This window comes from Ranitomeya variabilis, chromosome 3, assembly GCF_051348905.1.
Source record: "Ranitomeya variabilis isolate aRanVar5 chromosome 3, aRanVar5.hap1, whole genome shotgun sequence".
Classification (NCBI taxonomy): Eukaryota; Metazoa; Chordata; class Amphibia; order Anura; family Dendrobatidae; genus Ranitomeya; species Ranitomeya variabilis.
Window position 1 is genome coordinate 432,597,213 of NC_135234.1, and position 19,313 is coordinate 432,616,525.

The window sequence follows — 19,313 nt, forward strand, 5'->3', positions numbered from 1 at the left end:
TGCTGTCAAACACGACGATACACACCGATCTGACGATCAAATAAAGTTCTGGACTTCTAGCTCCGACCAGCGATATCACAGTGGGATCCAGATCGCTCCTGCGTGTCAAACACAAAGATTGTTGACTAACAGAAAGGAGGGTGGTAAAGGCTTGATAAGCATCCAAGCCACCATTACGGATGAAATGTTGGTGTTGGGGTTCTCTTAGGCTAGGGTCACATTGCGTTAGGGCAATCCGTTAAGCGCATAGCTCTAGAGGATTGCGCTAACGCAATGCTTCTCTAGGGTCCGCGTTCGGCGTCCCCGCTAGCGCAGATCCCCGATCTGCACTAGCGAGGAACGGACCTCGGGCGCGCCGCGGACGCTGCAAGCAGCGTCCGAGGTCCGTCACTCAAATGACGGCACATCGCTAGCGCACGCCCAATGTGGGCGGGCGCTAGCGACGCGTTCACCATTACAGGCTATGGCGGCGTTAACGGACTACGTTAACACCGCGTTATGCCGCAGTGTAACGTAGTCCGTTAAACGCGGTCACATACACAATGTGACCCTAGCCTTAAAGTGAGATCTTAGCGATTGCCTGCCCCTGACCAGATAAATATGAGCCAAGTGCATGCATAGAGGAAATACATCGGACACAAGTCAGATATGTGCTCCTCTCTGCAAAAGCTGGCACAAAACTCTCTTTGTTAGTACAAAACAAAAGATCATGTAGCAGACCGGAAAAGGACATCACATCTCCTGAGCAACCATCATGTCAGTCTGTGATTGGTCCATGTTAGGGCCGTTCCATATATAGTCTGCAGTGTTATCTACTTCACATTCCAAGGATTCCTTCTAGGGCGTAGTTCCAGGATGCAGATGCCATCTTGCCACACCACATTCATTACCCATTCTCTCCTTCACATTGGTATGCAATATTTGGGTGCTAGACTTAGGGTGGAGACCTCCATGTATCATGAGGAGCTTTTGTGTCTTCACATCTGCACCTTCCATCTCTTCTTTGTCTTTTGAAGGAACTGAAGGGTTAATAAACTTCTTGAATGTAGTTTTGAGCACCTTGAGCAGTGCAGTTTTTAGAATGATGTAACTTTTGGGCATTTTCTGTCATATAGACCCCTCAGTCATTTCAAATGTAATGCGGTCCCTAAAACTACGGTTGTGTAGATTTTGTTGAAAAAATAAGAAATTGTTGGTGACGTTTTTACCAGAGGCGTAGCTAGAGCTTTTGCCGCCCGGGGCTGTTCCCGAGTTTGGCGCCCCCCCCGGGCTCAATACACACAAAGGTTACCAAAAATAGTCAGGACAACACGCACAGAAACAAAACTCTATTTCTTCACTCAGCTGATGTTCAAAAGACAGACCAGACACCATATCACCACAGTGACCTATAATACTATCTACAAGGCACAAATACCGCCACACCATGACCAGATGACATTACCACCACAGTGATCGAATAATATCAAATACAAGGAACAAACACAACATCATGACCAGACCACATATTACCACCACATAGTGACTGAATACTACAATACTGATCAGTAATAAAAAAAAACACAATACTATCACCATAAGTGCCATTATACACAGGAGATCTGTACTTAGTATGCAGCGTCTGTGTATAGGTAATACAGTGATCACCGGTGACATACACAGGACCTCAGTATATAGTATACAGTGTATAGTGTCAGTGTATAGGTAACACACTGACTCACCAGTGACGTCTCTAGGTGAAGTCCTTCATCTTTCATCCCGCACAGACCGCCATCACTTCATCCAGCCAGGACTCGTCTCTGCAGGAAATAACACAGTTATCTCGAGTTCCACTTGCAGAACACATTACTTAATTTTCCCAACTTCTACATTACACCATATGAAGAAGGCGACATAGTGTCACTCTGCACAGTAATAGGACCGCCCCACCATTTAAAACCGTATACTCAAAAAATAAAATAAATACATCACTGCAGTAATAATATCCCTTAATTAGCCCCTATGGTAATAATATTCGCCATCCTGGCCCCCGTGTGTCTCATTCCTGGCTTCAGCCATATGTTCTCCCATTCTGCCCTAATGAGTATCCATCCTGCCCCATATGATCTTCCCATCCTGCCCCATCTGTCTCCATCGTATCCATCCTGCCCCATGATCCTGCCCCATCTGTCTCCAATCCTGCCTCCAGTGTCTCCAGTCATGACGCCATGTCTGTCATCCTGCCCCCTGTGTCTCCAATCATGCCCCGTTTCTCCATTCTGCCCCTGTGTCAAGCGTTCTGCACCAGTGTCAAGCGTTCTGCACCAGTGTCAAGCGTTCTGCACCAGTGTCAAGCGTTCTGCACCAGTGTCAAGCGTTCTGCACCAGTGTCAAGCGTTCTGCACCAGTGTCAAGCGTTCTGCACCAGTGTCAAGCGTTCTGCACCAGTGTCAAGCGTTCTGCACCAGTGTCAAGCGTTCTGCACCAGTGTCAAGCGTTCTGCACCAGTGTCAAGCGTTCTGCACCAGTGTCAAGCGTTCTGCACCAGTGTCAAGCGTTCTGCACCAGTGTCAAGCGTTCTGCCCCCCAGTGTCAAGCGTTCTGCCCCCCAGTGTCAAGCGTTCTGCCCCCCAGTGTCAAGCGTTCTGCCCCCCAGTGTCAAGCGTTCTGCCCCCCAGTGTCAAGCGTTCTGCCCCCCAGTGTCAAGCGTTCTGCCCCCCAGTGTCAAGCGTTCTGCCCCCCAGTGTCAAGCGTTCTGCCCCCCAGTGTCAAGCGTTCTGCCCCCCAGTGTCAAGCGTTCTGCCCCCCAGTGTCAAGCGTTCTGCCCCCCAGTGTCAAGCGTTCTGCCCCCCAGTGTCAAGCGTTCTGCCCCCCAGTGTCAAGCGTTCTGCCCCCCAGTGTCAAGCGTTCTGCCCCCCAGTGTCAAGCGTTCTGCCCCCCAGTGTCAAGCGTTCTGCCCCCCAGTGTCAAGCGTTCTGCCCCCCAGTGTCAAGCGTTCTGCCCCCCAGTGTCAAGCGTTCTGCCCCCCAGTGTCAAGCGTTCTGCCCCCCAGTGTCAAGCGTTCTGCCCCCCAGTGTCAAGCGTTCTGCCCCCCAGTGTCAAGCGTTCTGCCCCCCAGTGTCAAGCGTTCTGCCCCCCAGTGTCAAGCGTTCTGCCCCCCAGTGTCAAGCGTTCTGCCCCCCAGTGTCAAGCGTACTGCCCCCCTGTGTCAAGCGTTCTGCCCCCCTGTGTCAAGCGTTCTGCCCCCCTGTGTCAAGCGTCCTGCCCCGGGCCCCCCGGATCGCCGCTCTCATTAAAAAAAAAAAAAAAAAAAAAACAAGTTCTGCTTACCTGACCGCGCTCCTGCTCTCTCTGGTTATCGGTGGGGGCGGCCATCTTCCTGAGGCCGCGCGTGCGCAGATAGTGCTCTGCTGCCCGGGGCTTCAGGAAAATGGCTGCGGGATGCCGCTCGTGCGCAGATGTAGATCGCGGCGGCCATTTTTCTGAAGCCGAGATGCGAACAGGTTCCCTTTAATAGAAAACAAAATTTCTGCGCCGCCGGCGACCCGCCCCCCGCATTGTGCCGCCCGGGGCGGACCGCCCCCCCTTCCTATGCCTCTGGTTTTTACCCTTATAACATCCTAGCAAAGAAAAATTGTTTTAAAAAATTGTGCTGATGTAAACTAGACATGTGGAAAATGTTATTTATTAACTATTTTGTGTGATATAACTCTGATTTAAGGGCATACAAATTAAAAGTTAGAAAATTGCAACATTTTGCCATATTTTATTGTTTTTTTTTCGCACATAAACTCAAGTAACGTTGAAGAAATTTTACCACTATCATGATATATGTCATGGAAAAACAGTCTCCAAATCAGTGGGAACCATTGAAGCGTTCCAGAGTTTTTGCCACACAACGTGACACTGGTCAGAATTGTGAAATTTCACCTTGTCATGAAGATGCATCGGAGAATTCTCTACTTTTCTAATTTCAGTTGTATTGATCGACCCTGTGCTTGTATTGAGCAACGCTGTGCACATCTAGTTGGCACGTGACCGCATGAATGCAAATCAGAGGTGTAACTACAGTAGGTACTAGGGTTGCAATTGCACCTGGGCCCTGGAGCCTAGTGGTCCCAAAAGTCCTTTTGGTCTATAAAAGTTACCAATGCTATTAAAGACTTGCAATAAATGGGGGCCCCATTAGAGCTTTTCTTTGGGGCCCATGCTGTTCAAGTTAATCCACTGTACATGATCACCAACTCCCAGTGCCCGCATCGGAGAATCTCTACAGCTTGCGAGTTCAATGAGGATTCAGAAGTCCGCAATGACAGTAAAGGTACCTTCACACGAAACGACATCGCTAGCGATCCGTGACGTTGCAGCGTCCTGGCTAGCGATATCGTTTCGTTTGACACGCAGCAGCGATCAGGAACCTGCTGTGATGTCGCTGGTCGCTGAATAAAGTCCAGAACTTTATTTGGTCGTCCGATCGCTGTGTATCGTTGTGTTTGAAAGCAAAAGCAACGATACCAGCGATGTTTTACACTGGTAACCAGGGTAAACATCGGGTTACCAAGCGCAGGGCCGCGCTTAGTAACCCGATGTTTACCCTGGTTACCAGCGTAAAAGTAAAAAAACAAACAGTACATGCTCACCTTGCGCGTCCCCCAGCGTCTGCTTCCTGACACTTACTGAGCGCCGGCCCTAAAGTGAAAGTGAAAGCACAGCGGTGACGTCACCGCTGTGCTGTTAGGGCCGGAGCTCAGTCAGTGTCAGGAAGCAGACGCTGGGGGACGCGCAGGTGAGCATGTACTGTTTGGTTTTTTTACTTTTACGCTGGTAACCAGGGTAAACATCGGGTTACTAAGCGCGGCCCTGCGCTTAGCAACCCGATGTTTACCCTGGTTACCCGGGGACCTCGGCATCGTTGGTCGCTGGAGAGCGGTCTGTGTGACAGCTCTCCAGCGATCAAACAGCGACGCTGCAGCGATCGGCATCGTTGTCGCTATCGCTGCAGCGTCGCTTCGTGTGAAGGTACCTTTACTGCAGACTAACTTGAAGCTTGGCCAACTACTTTATCTGCAGACCTTATATGTTTATATTGTGCAGGTTCTTATCAGGGATGTTCTAACCATCCTATGCAGCATGATGGTCACCACAGCTCCCAACAAAGTATAATTTACCGCATTGACCTCCAGACAGTATAATGCCCACCACATAGCAAGTAATGGTAAACTAACAGAACACCGAACTAGTCTGAACTGCTGCATAACCAAAAACAACTTACATAGCAAATAGGTGAATGGCTGCACTCAATTGTACTAAAGCAAGGGAATGTGTGATATATGAAATGTGAACAGCATAATGGCTTGTGAAATTTATGAAAAATCACATGAGATGCTTAGCACAAAATTTGGCCAAAAAATGTGAGCCCATCCACCAAAGTCAAGGTAATCTCATGGATTAAAATCACAGCATGGTGAAGGGCGGGGGCGTTCAAGTCAGAAAAAATTAGTACATCGCTGTTAAGTCAGTTTACCATTACTTGCTATGTACTATTTTATTCTGACTTGAACGCCCCGCCCTTCACCATGCTGTGATTTTAATTACATCCAAACACAGTTGGTTCCGACCCTCCTATAAATGCAGGCTTTTCCATGATATTAGCCGGAGGTAAGTGTTCACACTAGGCAGTCAGGTCAGGGACCCATCCAATCCATGAGATTACCTTGACGTTGGTGGATGGGCTGACATTTTTTTGGCCCAATTTTGTGCTAAGCATCTTTTTTCATAGATTTCACAAGCCATTATGCTATTCACATTTCATGCATCACACATTCCCTTGCTTTAGTACAATTGAGTGCAGCCATTCATCTATTTGCTAATGCCCACCACAGCCACCCCACACAGTATAATATCCACTACGACATCACAACACTGCAAGATGATGCCTCCACAGCCATCCCACACAGTATGATGGATCCCCCATACACTATGAAGATCCCTCATAGCTCCAGTACTGTATGACTGCACCCCCACAAACCCCTATATAGTATGATTGTCCATCTTACAGCCCCCTTAATGGTATGATGGTCCATCTCACAGCCCCCCATATAATATGATGGTCCCTCCAACATCCTACTCATAGTATGTTTCACCACCTTGCCCCCTATATAGTAAGATGGTCCAACTCACAGGCCGCTATATAGTATAATGGTCCCCCCAACATCCACCCATATAGTATGATGGTCCGCCTCACAGCCCCTATATAGTATGATGGTCCATCTCACAGCAACCCATGTGATATGATGGTCCCTATAACAGCCCCTTATATAATATGATGGTACCCCAACAACCCCCCCCATATAGTAAGATGTTCCACCTCCTAGCCCCTATATAGTAAGATGGTCCACCTCACAGCCCCCCATTTAGTACGGTGGCACACCTCACAGCTCCTATGTAGTGTGGTGATTCTCCCAACAGCCCCCATATAGTATGATAGTTCACCTCAAAGCCCCCTATATAGAATGACTGTCCAAATCACTGTCCCCCCATATAGTATGATGGTCCTTCCAACAGCCCTCTATGTAGTATGATGGTCCCCCAAAAGTACACTATATAGTATGGTGGTCCACCCCACAACCCCTTATATACTATAATGGTCCAACTCTCAGCTCCCTATATAGTGTGATGGACCCCCACAGCTCAACAAAAACAAAAAAATCCCTATACTCCCCTAATCCAGACACCTTATCCTCTGAAGCATCTGACTGCTCTTGCATCATTGCACCACTGACTTCCCCTGTTGGTGCTGGCCTCCGGCAGGTCCGCAGACTGGAGGGATGTATGTGGCCTGCAGGAGTAAGTGATGGAGCCAGCGACAATGTAGCAGACAGGCGATTTCAAATGCCAGAATTCCAGATGGCCAGTCCAGCCCTACTATTAACAGAAGCATCTATGGAATTAAACTGCCGCTATTGGTGCTTAGTGATTGTGGCCAATGCAGCAGGATGTCGGCTATAGTGTTCAGCATTTTTGCCCATAGGGGGGCACTAATCTCTTATCCTCAGGTCAGTAAAATGGTGTATTGGCTGTCAATAAGTGGTTAAAACCAATAAAGAATTAATTTGGTGATGCACTAACCCAGTTAGATGCTTGTTTTATGTCCCTCTTTCCTCTGTTTTTCTACTTAAGTTCTTTAATAAGTTAAATTTCCCAGACTACTTCCTGAATTATTATTTTTTTTTACACAGAATTATAGGCTTTCCTTGTAATGTTGTATATTTGCACAAATCCAGTTAATAAACCATCCTCTTCTATGTGAAGATCAAAAGTAAACTACGGTATATAGCAACAAATTATTGATGCATTTGAAAACTGCTCTTTATTACCCTGCAGATTCCTTTGAGCTGCCGAGATGAATTGCAGGCATAATTTGGGTTCATGTTTCCTCCATTAAATGTTTCATTCCTTATTACAGTTCTGCTGACAGAGTAAATCAAATCTGTTTGTGGTTTCGACATGCATTTTGTATCCTAATGGACGATAGTGTTGTGCTCCTTTCAGGCATAGGATTGCGTTCAGGACTAATTGATCTGAGCAAGATAATTTTTATTTTATTTATGTTTTAGATGTTACTCTTCTGGTAACGTAGTGCTGAGTGTTAGGAGTGCTGTGACCATAGGCTGTTTGTACCTATGTGCTGCACATGACGAGAAAGCACTCAGCTGGTAAGTGGGGTCCCAGGAATGAGCTGTAGGAGGAATGGAAGTTTAGCACGGCCCAGCTGCAAGCCTGTGTAGGCTCTGGCTGCATACTGGCTGCAATAGAAAGCGTGGGCCACCCTCGTGTCCACCACATGTAGCCTTTAAAAGGAACCGGTCTGTGAATTCACGCTGCCCAAACTGCAGACATCACTTTTCGGACAACAGTTGTTATTGCAGCAAGAGACCAGTCAGTCATGGGGAAAATTCACCTTTATAAGGAATCAGCACGTTTTTGCAATGTAATCTGAGCGCACCATGATGAGGGGCAGAAACCCTGATTACAGGGATGTGTCACTTATAAGACTGTGTTTTGCTATCAAAATTAAAATCCGTGTTTTGTCAGCAGGAGATGATCACTGGAGGACTTGTGTGTCCATGTATTGTGCCACTTGGTCCATCCACGCCCTCAACACTGCTTTAGCGGCTTTCCATTTAGTGTACACAGAGAGCTGCTAATCAGTAGTGCGAATGGGGTTATCCACAGCTCAGCATTCTGAGCTCTGCTAAATCTGCAGCATAAAAAATTGTGATCCTATCACAACTGCTGCACCCAGTAAACAAAATGATATCTTGCTGGAATCAGGGTCTCTGCCGCTACATCATGCTGCTGTCAGATTACATGGCAAAAACCTGCTGACCGTTTCCCTTCAAAAAATGGTCTTTTCTGTTTCCTGTGCCACTTTGTTTTTTATGGCTTTAGTGTGCCCCCATTATCACATCTGGTCCTCTTTCTGCGTTCCCCCTTGAATAATAGAATATCCTACTGTTCTTGTGCCTTCTCAAACTTTGTGTCTGAGGGTCAGCTCCTAACCCTCCACCTGTATCAATTGTACTTGTTCTTTGTGTGGTCTGTCCTGTGCTGGAGAGCATTTACGGATTACCCTCACAAGATATAATGTAGGATTCACTCCTCGCTTACATAATGTAATTGTGTGCTCTGTATATTGTTGTCAGGTCTCTGGAGCCAGTCACACAGTTGTATGTCAGTGTGGATGCAAGTACTAAGGACAGTCTTAAGAAAATTGATCGCCCACTCTTTAAGGATTTTTGGCAACGGTTTCTTGACAGCTTGACGGCTTTGGCAGAAAAGGTAAAATGTGGAATTTTATTAACTGTGTGGTACTTGACACAAATGTGAGTGCTGTTTTCTTGCTCATCTTGGCATCTTTGTGTATAACCATAGTTATATGGCTGAATTCTGAAGCGATTTCCTAATTAAGGAGCAAACTCTAACTAGACCAGATGTTCAGATCGCCCTCTTCTGTTAATCTGTCTGGTATTAGATTTAGCATAAAAAGAAATGTCGTCTTGTGCTGCAGACATTACGCGGCTTTATCTTTTATATCTGTTGAGAATTATGCTTTTCACTCATTTATTATTATTTCATATTATTGTGTTGTATGGTTTGCCAAGTACATGTACATTTTTAAATCGTACATTTTTTTTTCTTTCTATTCCATTTTTTATGACAACGTTGAGTCATAAAGAGTTCTCAGTAACCCTTATGGTCAGAACAATATCAAACCGTTTTTGACAAACGCAAAAAGAATCTGAATTCTAAAATAAGTAAGCCTATCATGTCACTGTTCCCTCTGGCAAACGGTGTGAATGTCACCTATAGTTCTGCAGTTCTGCATTAAAGTATAATGGTTTAAAGGCCTTGCGTAAAAATCACATTTGTTGCTGAAAATATCACACAAAAAATCCTTCGATGCACAGCACAAAGGTTAGTGATATACAGAGTTCACACTTGACACATGTGCCTATAGTATAGGCACCTGTCTTCAAATAATCACTTGTACACAGCGGACCAAAAATGTCAGATTCAGAGAGAACATAGATTTATTATTGGTTACAGTGTATGGTGGAAATGCTGGGCTGTGATCTTTTACTTGGAGAAACTTTTCATGCTGCTCTGTGATTTCATAGCAGTGTTACGTGCTGAATATTGCATGTAAAATATTGAGTCTGATTTCCTTTCAGCCCAGAATCCTTCAAATGTAATCTGTCACCAGAGTTTTTTGCTATGTAATCTAAGAGCAGCATGATACAGGAAAACAGACCCTGATTCCAACGATGTGCCACTTGCTGTTCTGAATGTTGTCATTTGATACAGTTACTGTTTTCACTGGTGCAGATTTGGCATTGCTCAGAATGCTCAGCCCTGTATACCGCGCCCGCACCACTGATTAGGAGCATGTCTACACTGTATATTGACAGAAGCTGCGAATCGGTGATGTTGGTCAGGTTACACAAAGCAGCTGACTGGGAGGCATGAGGGTATGTGCACACGTATTTTTTAGCTCTGCGGATTTGATAAATCTGCAGGTAAAAGGTACTGCGTTTTACCTGTGGATATACTGCGGATTTTGTGCGGATTCCACCTGCGGTTTTACACCTGCGGATTCCTATAGAGGAGCAGGTGTAAACCGCAGCAGAATCCACACAAAGGATTGACATGCTGCGGAATGTAACCTGCAGCATTTCTGCAGCATGGGCACTGCGGATTGCATTTTCCATAGGTTTAGATTGTACTGTAAACTCATGGAAAGCAGCTGTGGATCCACAGCAAAATCCGCAATGTGTGCACATAGCCTGAGACACCTAGACCTGTACTGATAATCTCCTGCCAATAAAGTACTTCTCTTTATTGAAAAGCAACACACAGCTTAGTAAGTGACACATCACTGGATCAAATACTTTTCTCCATATAGTGAATGATTGCGATTGCTGGACACAGCCATCATTGCAGTCTTTGTAAGATTCATGGACTTAGAAGGGTTGTCTAATGAAATATGGATTTACTGTATTACTTAATACATAGCATAAGTTTTTCATTAAATAATATTTTTCTATGCTTCTCTCACATACTTGTGACAAATCTGGTGCGCTTTTGTTTTTTGACTTTTGCTACTCATATTGTATAAGAGATCATCCTATGTATGGCTGGCTTCAGAATCTAATAAACTACAGTTATCGATGACCCCAGTTCTCCATTATCCTAGAGGAGAGCCATGTGTGCATTTTAGGAGCAGAGTCCCGCTTTTGGCATTTGTTTGCAGTCCCCACCTACCATTGTCTTGTTGCAAACATTTGGCATATTATGTAATTTTCTGCAGAATGTTCCAGCTGTCAGTGGGGTGCTAAGCTTTCACATTGGCTTAAGTAACTGTAACGTAGCAAGCCAATGCTAGTTCTTTATTGTCATTGCTGTTCCGATTATCCAAGTAAGCAGAAAAGGTAGAAGTGGTCAATAGTCTGAGCAGGTGCGCGGCTTATTGTGAGATAATATGAGCAGAAGGAGGCTAATTTCCTCAGCACGGCACGGACGGCAGAGTACCCGACATCATCTGCTACAAACGGCATCATTATATGTGTGGCTGCCTGACGCTGTCTAACTTTATTTACACCAAGACATTGATTTAACTGCCTGAAAAAGCTAATTTAACAGTACGTGGAGAGAAGCAATTTGCCAAAAACACACAAAATGGCTTAAGAAATTGTCTTGTACATTTTGTTATGCAGGTGAGGATGTTCTTGATTAAAGGGGTAGTCCCAAGTATAAATCAGTATATAGACTCCTTAAAAAAAACCAAAACACTTTTTGATTAGCAGCATGTTATGTAATTGATTTTTATTAATATACTGTTACCTATTCACATTGGCAAGAACTATGATAGTATTGTAGAAGTTGATCACTGCTTTGATATTGATTGCCAGTATCAGATCATTGGGGTCTGACACCCATTTCCCCCACCGTATCCGCTCCGACGGCCAGATGTGAAAGTGTACAGAGCTGGAACAGCATAGGTCCATCACACTGTTCAGTGGCTGCTACGGCTGAGGTGTTTGTGGGTACTATTAAGTCCGTAGTGAGTATTACAGATCATCTAATATATAAAGCTTAATGTGTGTGTATGTGTGTGTATGTGTATGTGTGTGTGTGTATGTCCGGGATTGGCATCTGCACCGTCGCAGCTACAGCCACACAATTTTGCACAGTCACACGTCTGGACCCCGAAAGCGTCATAGGGTATGTTGTGAGGCGAAATTTTAACCCCGCGCGTTCCAATTCACCAAACAATTTTGCCCCCATCTACATAATGGGGAAAAAGTGAAAGGAAAAGTGTTGGAGGCAAATTGACAGCTGCCAGAAGTGAACAAGGGGGACTTAAAGAATGAGAACGATGGCGCCAAAGAGCATATACTGTACAGTTGCTAGGGTGGGGCCCCGACATAAGATACTCACCACACACGGGGATATGAACACACACACAAAATGCGCCACACACTACCACGTGCTTGAACACATATCACCCTCAGCGCACGTCACCACACATACACCAACCTCGCCACATAAAAGTCGAAACACAAAAGTCGCCGCTCAAAACTCGCCACGCGCAAAACTCGCCACGTGCAAAACTAGGCTCACTCAAAACTCGCCACACTTGCAAAACTCACCTCATGGAAAACTCGCCACACGCAAAACTTGCACACGTGGAAAAATTGCCACATGCACAAAAGTTGCAACACATGCAAAAGTTGCCTCACACAAAACTTGCACATGCTCAAAACGCACCACACATAAAACTCGCCACGCGCAAAACTCACCATGCGCAAAACTTGCTGCACACAACTTGCTACACTAACCTGTCACATGCAACTCGACACACAAAAAGTTGCTTCACGCATGTCGCCACACGCAACTCAACACACACAACTGACACATGACACTCACCCTAAAACACACAAGTCTAGTATTATCCTTCAAAAATAAAAATCTGATTAATAAGCAGACAAACTACAAGAGCAACAACTGTACCATATAGGAAATACGGCAGCTGTCAGTCACATGACCTGTCTATTATGTGTTTGTGTGAGCTAATATATACTGCCAGGGGGAGGGCTTCATGTTGGCTGGGGATTTATCAGGCTGCCAATTTAGCTTACAAATACTGAGGTAAAAATACTGAGCAAATAACGTGTGAACGTGGTCTAATACAGGAGGAGATGACATACAGATATATACTATATACAGGAGGAGATGACACACAGGTATATACTATATACAGGAGGAGATGACACACTGGTATATACTATATACAGGGGAGATGACATACAGGTATATACTATATACAGGAGGATATGACACATAGGTATATACAGTATACAGGAGGAGATGACATACAGCAGGTATGTAACATTTACAGGGGAGATGACATACAGGTATATACTATATACAGGAGATGACATACAGGTGTATACTATATATAAGGGAGATGACAAATATTTATATACTGAGGGGATAATGAGAGGTGAGGTGAAAATGAGGGGTGTGAGGTGAAAATGAAAAGGTGTGAGTGCAAATTGAGAGGAGTGAGGGAAAATAGTGGAGTGATCGGAAAATGACAGATGTGCGGTCAAAATGACAAGTGTTAAGGGGGAATGAGAGGAGTGAGGGGGAAAATGAGAGGCGTGATGATAAAATAAGAGAAGTGAGGTGCTATAACTAACCACAGATATTTACTATGCCCAGTCAACGCCGGGCTCTTCAGCTAGTGGCCTATAAAAGGGAAATGGCTGACTTTATAGCACATAACAGCCACTACTCCGTGAATGGAGCAGGGAGGTTCAGCTCTGCACATTACCTGCATCTGGCCACAGGAGCTTATAACTAGTGATGGGTAATTTGTGAAAGATGCAGTACAAAGAGCCATCTCCCTTCTGTGATCAATGGGAGCTGCACCCCGGTGAGAGACACTTAGTGCCTGATTCTCACTGGGGGTAAAATGACAATGCTAAACAGCCGAAGCCCCTCCCAGTGGGTCATTGGCCGGCTGCCGCTGGGCAGATGTCAGCTGCGGTGATTTTTATTTAAAGTGTATTTACTTAAAGAGGTTGTCCACTTAGGATATGTTATCAAAGTCTGATTGGCCGTGGTCCGACCCCCAGCACCCTTGCTGGTTAGTTGTCATCAGCGGCTGCCAGCTGGGTGTACTCAGTTGCTGAGCTGCTCCTTCTACTTCTAGTGGCTGCTGCTGGGTACTGCACATCTGCCTCTTATTGATTTGAATAGGAGGTGGATGTGTAGTACCCTGCGGCAGCCACTAGAAGTAGACAGCGCAGCTCATCAAGTGAGTATCTCCGTCCTGCAGCCGCTGACAGCCATAACATCTGATCGGGGATGTCTTGTGACGGATCCTGGATGATCAGACATTGACTATCTCTTTAACCCATTCACAACCTTGGAATTTTGTGTTTTTGTTTTTTTGCTTCCCTTCTTCCCAGAGCCATTTTATTTTTGTTTTCCCGTCAATATGGCTAGGCGAGCGATTATTTTTAGCGCACCGAGCTAATGTTTTTCCGGATACCATTTTGAGATAGATACAATGTTTTGATTACCTATTATTGCATATTATTGCAATGTTACGGTGACAAAAACATAATTCTGGCTTTTTGATTTTTCTTCCCATTGCGCCGTTTACAGATTGGAATAATTTAGTTTATATTTCATAAATCGGGTGTTTATGAACGCAATTTTATTTTGAATGGGGCAAAAAGGCGGTGACATGAACGTGTGTGTGTGTGTGTGTGTGTGTGTGTATGTATGTATGTGTGTATGTATGTGTGTATATATATATATATATATATATATATATATATATATATATATATATATATAAATTTTAATATTACACACCCATATACATATATATATATGTGTGTGTGTTTGTAATATATATACAATGTATATATTAGATATTTTGTGTAAAACATTTTTTTTTTCTCTACTTTTTTACTTGCTTCAATAGTTCTTCGGATCTGATCGCTTGAATCATCTCCTCCACAGGCCAGAGTTCATAGGGGATTTGCAATGGCAAGAGGTCTTCTGCTGACTCACAGTTGTCATGCCAACCCATCTGCGCCCCATGATCATGTGACAGGGGAGATGATGGGCTGAGTTTGACATGCTTCCGGCACAATTGTGTTACATGACACTGTTAGAGATTGACAGCGGCATTTAACATGTTAACAGCCGCAGGTGGATCCCGATTCCACCTTCAGCTGTTAGGAGCACAAGACAGCTGTCGTGTGCCGGATAAGCTGCGGGCTCACCGCCAGAGCCCCCATCAAATGCTGGGACATGCCCTATGACGTTTGACCTATGACAGCTGTTTGTTGGTAGGCCCTGTATTTATCTGATAGTGTTTCCCCGAAAATAAAGACCTATAATTTTCCAGCATTTGTGGAGTATGCTTGAAATAGAAGCTTGGCTCCAAAAGTAAGCTATAGTTACAGTCATAGTTGGAGTTGGGGTAACTGGGCAATTTTTCAAGGCCTCACTATCTTAGGGGCATCCAGCATTTCTATTCCCAGGTTAAGACTGCTTAAGGACTTGTGGTGACATCACGGTCATGTGACCATGATATGAGCAAAGGTCCTTTGTCGGAAGTCTAGAGCAATTGAAGAGGAGACGGGCTGGTATGTACTGTACGTGCCATCTTCTTACGATGAAGTCCTCTTTTCTACCTGCCGCGGCTCCTGCGCAAGCGTAATTCTCTGCCCTGTTGAGGGCAGAGCAAAGTACTGCAGTGCGCATGGGCCGGGAAAGGTCAGAGAGGCACTGCAGTACTTTACACTGCCCTCAACAGGGCTGATAAAGTACGCCTGCGCAGGAGCTGTGGCAGGAAGCAAAGAGGACATCATCATATGAAGATGGGAGGCTCCGGACCGTGAGCCCATCAGACCCGAACAGAACCGAGACCGCCCCTGGGTGAGTATAATCTAACCTTTTTTTCTCATCTTTCAGGATACATCGGGGGCTTATCTATTCTTATTAGAGAATGCTGTAGATAAGCCCCTGATGGCGGTGGCTGCAGCTTATAGGGCAAAATTGAGGTGACAGATTCCCTTTAAAGGGAACCTGTCACCCCGTTTTTTCAAGATGAGATAAAAATAGCGTTAAATAGGGGCAGAGCTGTGCTTTACATTAGTGTATTTTTTGTGCCTTTATTCCCCACCTATGCTGCCGAAATACCTTTGTAAAGTCGCCGTTTTGGGCTGTCACTCACGCTGGTCTGGTCGTATGGGCGTGGATGCCGCACGTGCGCAGATGGAGATCGCGGCGGCCATTTTCCTGAAGCCCCGGGAAGCCGAGCACTACCATCTGCGCACGCTCAGCCTCAGGAAGATGGCCGCTCCCACCGATAAACCGCTGAATAGCGCAGATCGCGCTCTCTTCCTTCAGCTGCGCAGTGGATTCGCCTGTTGGGCATGCGCACACCGATACGCCACCAACGGAAAGATGAGCAGGATCTGGGGGAGAAACAGCGATGTCACCACGCCCATATGACCAGACCAGCGTGAGTGACAGCCCAAAACAGTGACTTTACAAAGGTATTTTGGCAGCATAGGTGGGGAATAAAGGCACAAAAAATACACTAATTTAAAGCACAGCTCTGCCCCTATTTAACGCTATTTTTATCTCATCTTGAAAAAACGGGGTGACAGGTTCCCTTTAACCCTTTACTGACATCGGACGGGATAGTACGTCCAATGTCAGCTCCCCTGCTTTGCTGCAGGGCTGCGGCGATGAGCCCGCATCAAAGCCGGGACATGTCAGCTGTTTTGAACAGCTGACATGTGCCCGCAATAGCGGCGGGTGAAATCGCGATTCACCCGCCGCTATTAACTAGTTAAATGCCGCTGTCAAACACAGACAGCGGCATTTAACTACCGCATCCGGCCGGGCGGCCGGAAATGACGGCATCGCCGACAGCCGTCACATGATCGGAGGTCGGCGATGCTTCTCCATTGTAACCATAGAGGTCCTTGAGACCTCTATGGTTACTGATCGCCAGTATGCAATAACGGGCGATCAAAAGAATGTATCTGCACCGAATTGGAATCATTAAAAATTCCAGCTCGGCACGCAAAAAATAAGCCCTCAACCGACCCCAGATCATGAAAAATGGAGACGCTACGAGTATCGGAAAACGGCGCAATTTTTTTTTTTTTTTTTAGCAAAGTTTGGAATTTTTTTTCACCACTTACGTAAAAAATAACCTAGTCATGTTAGGTGTCTATGAACTTGTAATGACCTGGAGAATAATAATGGCAGGTCAGTTTTAGCATTTAGTTAACCTAGCAAAATAGCCAAGCAAAAAACAAGTGTGGGATTGCACTTTTTTTGCAATTTCACCGCACTTGGAATTTTTTTCCCGTTTTCTAGTACACGACATGGTAAAACCAATGAAGTTGTTCAAAAGTACAACTCGTCCTGCAAAAAATAAGCCCTCACATGGCCAAATTGACGGAAAAATAAAAAAGTTATGGCTCTGGGAAGGAGGGGAGTGAAAAGCGAACATGGAAAAACGAAAAATCCCACGGTCATGAAGGGGTTAAGCTATTATAATGTTTGAGTATAGAAGAATTAAGCAGTAGCCAAATATTCTTGTAATGTTCATCTACCACATATTGAACGAAAATGTAAAGTCCAAGTAAAGTTGCCATCAAATATCTTTAAAATTTTAAGATTTCTTAAATAACGTATTTTAAGTATCCCATTTCTTGGAGTATTTTGTAAAGGAGTTATTAATAATGGCAAATCTTTTATGTATGCATAAATTGTCACCATGTTGATCAGGAGATATATATATATATATATATATATATCGAGCTCACCCAAGATGCTCTGATAAAACGTTTGCTCATCACTAGTACATACCACACTGAACTCATGGGTAGGGAGATGTGTACTGTTTTCTTTCCTATTTTATAACAGCAGGATGTCAGAGACTATAACATTGAGGACCTGCAGAACTGCTGCTCATCTGCATTTATATGGAAGGAGGTTGAGCCACTCCTCAATGGTCTGTGTGAAAAAATGGACTATCAATGTTATTGGCAGCATGACCGCAAAAAAAAATTCCCCTTTGCCATGTTTATTTGCATAGTAACTAAAAGATTTTTGCCATTTTAAAGGGAATCTGTGAGCAGGTATTTGCCATTTTATCTGAGAGTAGCATATTATAAGTTGGAAGACCCTTATTTCAGAGGTGTCACTCATAAGGCTTTGTTGCAATTTTCTTGCAAACAGTGTTTTATCAACAGATTACTGCTCGGACTACAGCTCACATGCTGCCCAGTCAGGCTAATCTGTGTAACTCCTCCCCCACCACAGAGTAGCAACTTGCTCACAATGCCCAGTGTGCACAGGAAATTGCCAGTCAGGGGTGTGTGGGTGGGTTATACACAAAGCAGAAGCTCTGCTACATGTACATCAGAGAAAACCCGTATTGGCAAACTACTCCAAGCAGCTCCGTAAAGGATCTGTTCCTGGAATCAAGCTTTCTTACTCTCAGATTACATGGAGAAAACCTGCTGACATATTCTCTTTTCAATTTAGGATTCAAAAGTACCCTGGTAAAACAAAGCTTGGTAGTTTTTAAGTTTTTCAGTCAAAATTAAAATCAAGAGTAGCTCTTGTAAAAGTAGTTTAATAGCAGCTAGCCACATGTGGTGTCCCACTGTGCATTCTGCCCCCTGGCCAAACTTCTTTGTTCTACCCTGAAAAACTCTTAAGCTAGCACATTATAATACCAAAACATTGTTCAAAATGATACCTCACGGCTTAGAAAGGGTTAAAAGCGTTCAACTTGCAACCAATTAATAATGAATCATACTGTCACGCACGTTCTTGGCCTACAAAATTAATACCCCCTCCATAGCCTTGTCCACCCAGCTTGATTTACTGCCTGTGATCTGTTTTGATCCATTTCTTGACCCGGCGTTTCTTTGGGAACTGAACCTGATAAGAATCGGAAAAAAAATCATAATATACAGATCGTCCTGTCACCGTATGTCACTCTGTCATGAAAAAAGGGATAAACTGTAGGCGGAAAATGGTCTAAATCTTTTCGTCTGTCTAAAATGTGTAACCTGGCCTTCTGTATAATAATTTATTTTAGTTCCCGAGTGTGGTTCATGGAGGGCAGTGTTCTGTGCTGATAGAGATCACTAATTGTCGCTAGAGGCCTTAAGGAGATTGTCCAGATAAATCATTGATTCTTATGTCATTTACTGACACATAACTGGATAGTGTCATTTTTTCTCTATGCAGACCACAAATCATTCTTCCTGCATGGCTCGGAATCTCAAAGTTTTGCCAAGTGTCTGAGCTTATGCAACCAAGAACGCTGTGATTGGGTTAGGCTACTTTCACACTAGCGTCGTGCCCTGCACGTCGCGATGCGTCATTTTGTAGAAAAAACGCATCCTGCAAAAGTGCTTGCAGGATGCGTTTTTTCTCCATAGACTTGCATTAGCGATGCATTGCCACACGTCGCAACCGTCGTGCGATGGTTGCGTCGGTCCGTCGCCACCAAAAAACGTTGCATGTAACGTTTTTTAGTGCGTCGAGACCGTCTTTTCCGACCGCGCATGCACGGCCGGAACTCCGCCCCCGCCTCCCCGCACCTCACAATGGGGCAGCGGATGCGTTGAAAAACAGCATCCGCTGCCCCCGTTGTGCGGCGCATTCACTGCTAGCGTCGGTACGTCGCAACGACGCAATTCGTCGTG

The 19,313-nt window shown here is 44.9% G+C and overlaps 1 protein-coding gene across 1 annotated transcript in view; it reads left to right on the top strand.

Moving 5' to 3' along the window:
- Positions 1 to 19,313, top strand: part of LOC143816258 (S-adenosyl-L-methionine-dependent tRNA 4-demethylwyosine synthase TYW1-like) — a 284,094-nt gene that overhangs the window by 174,051 nt on the left and 90,730 nt on the right. The window contains exon 13 of the mRNA XM_077296426.1: positions 8,685 to 8,820. Coding sequence (XP_077152541.1) covers positions 8,685 to 8,820 — 136 coding nt within the window. The remainder of the gene's footprint in view (positions 1 to 8,684; positions 8,821 to 19,313) is intronic.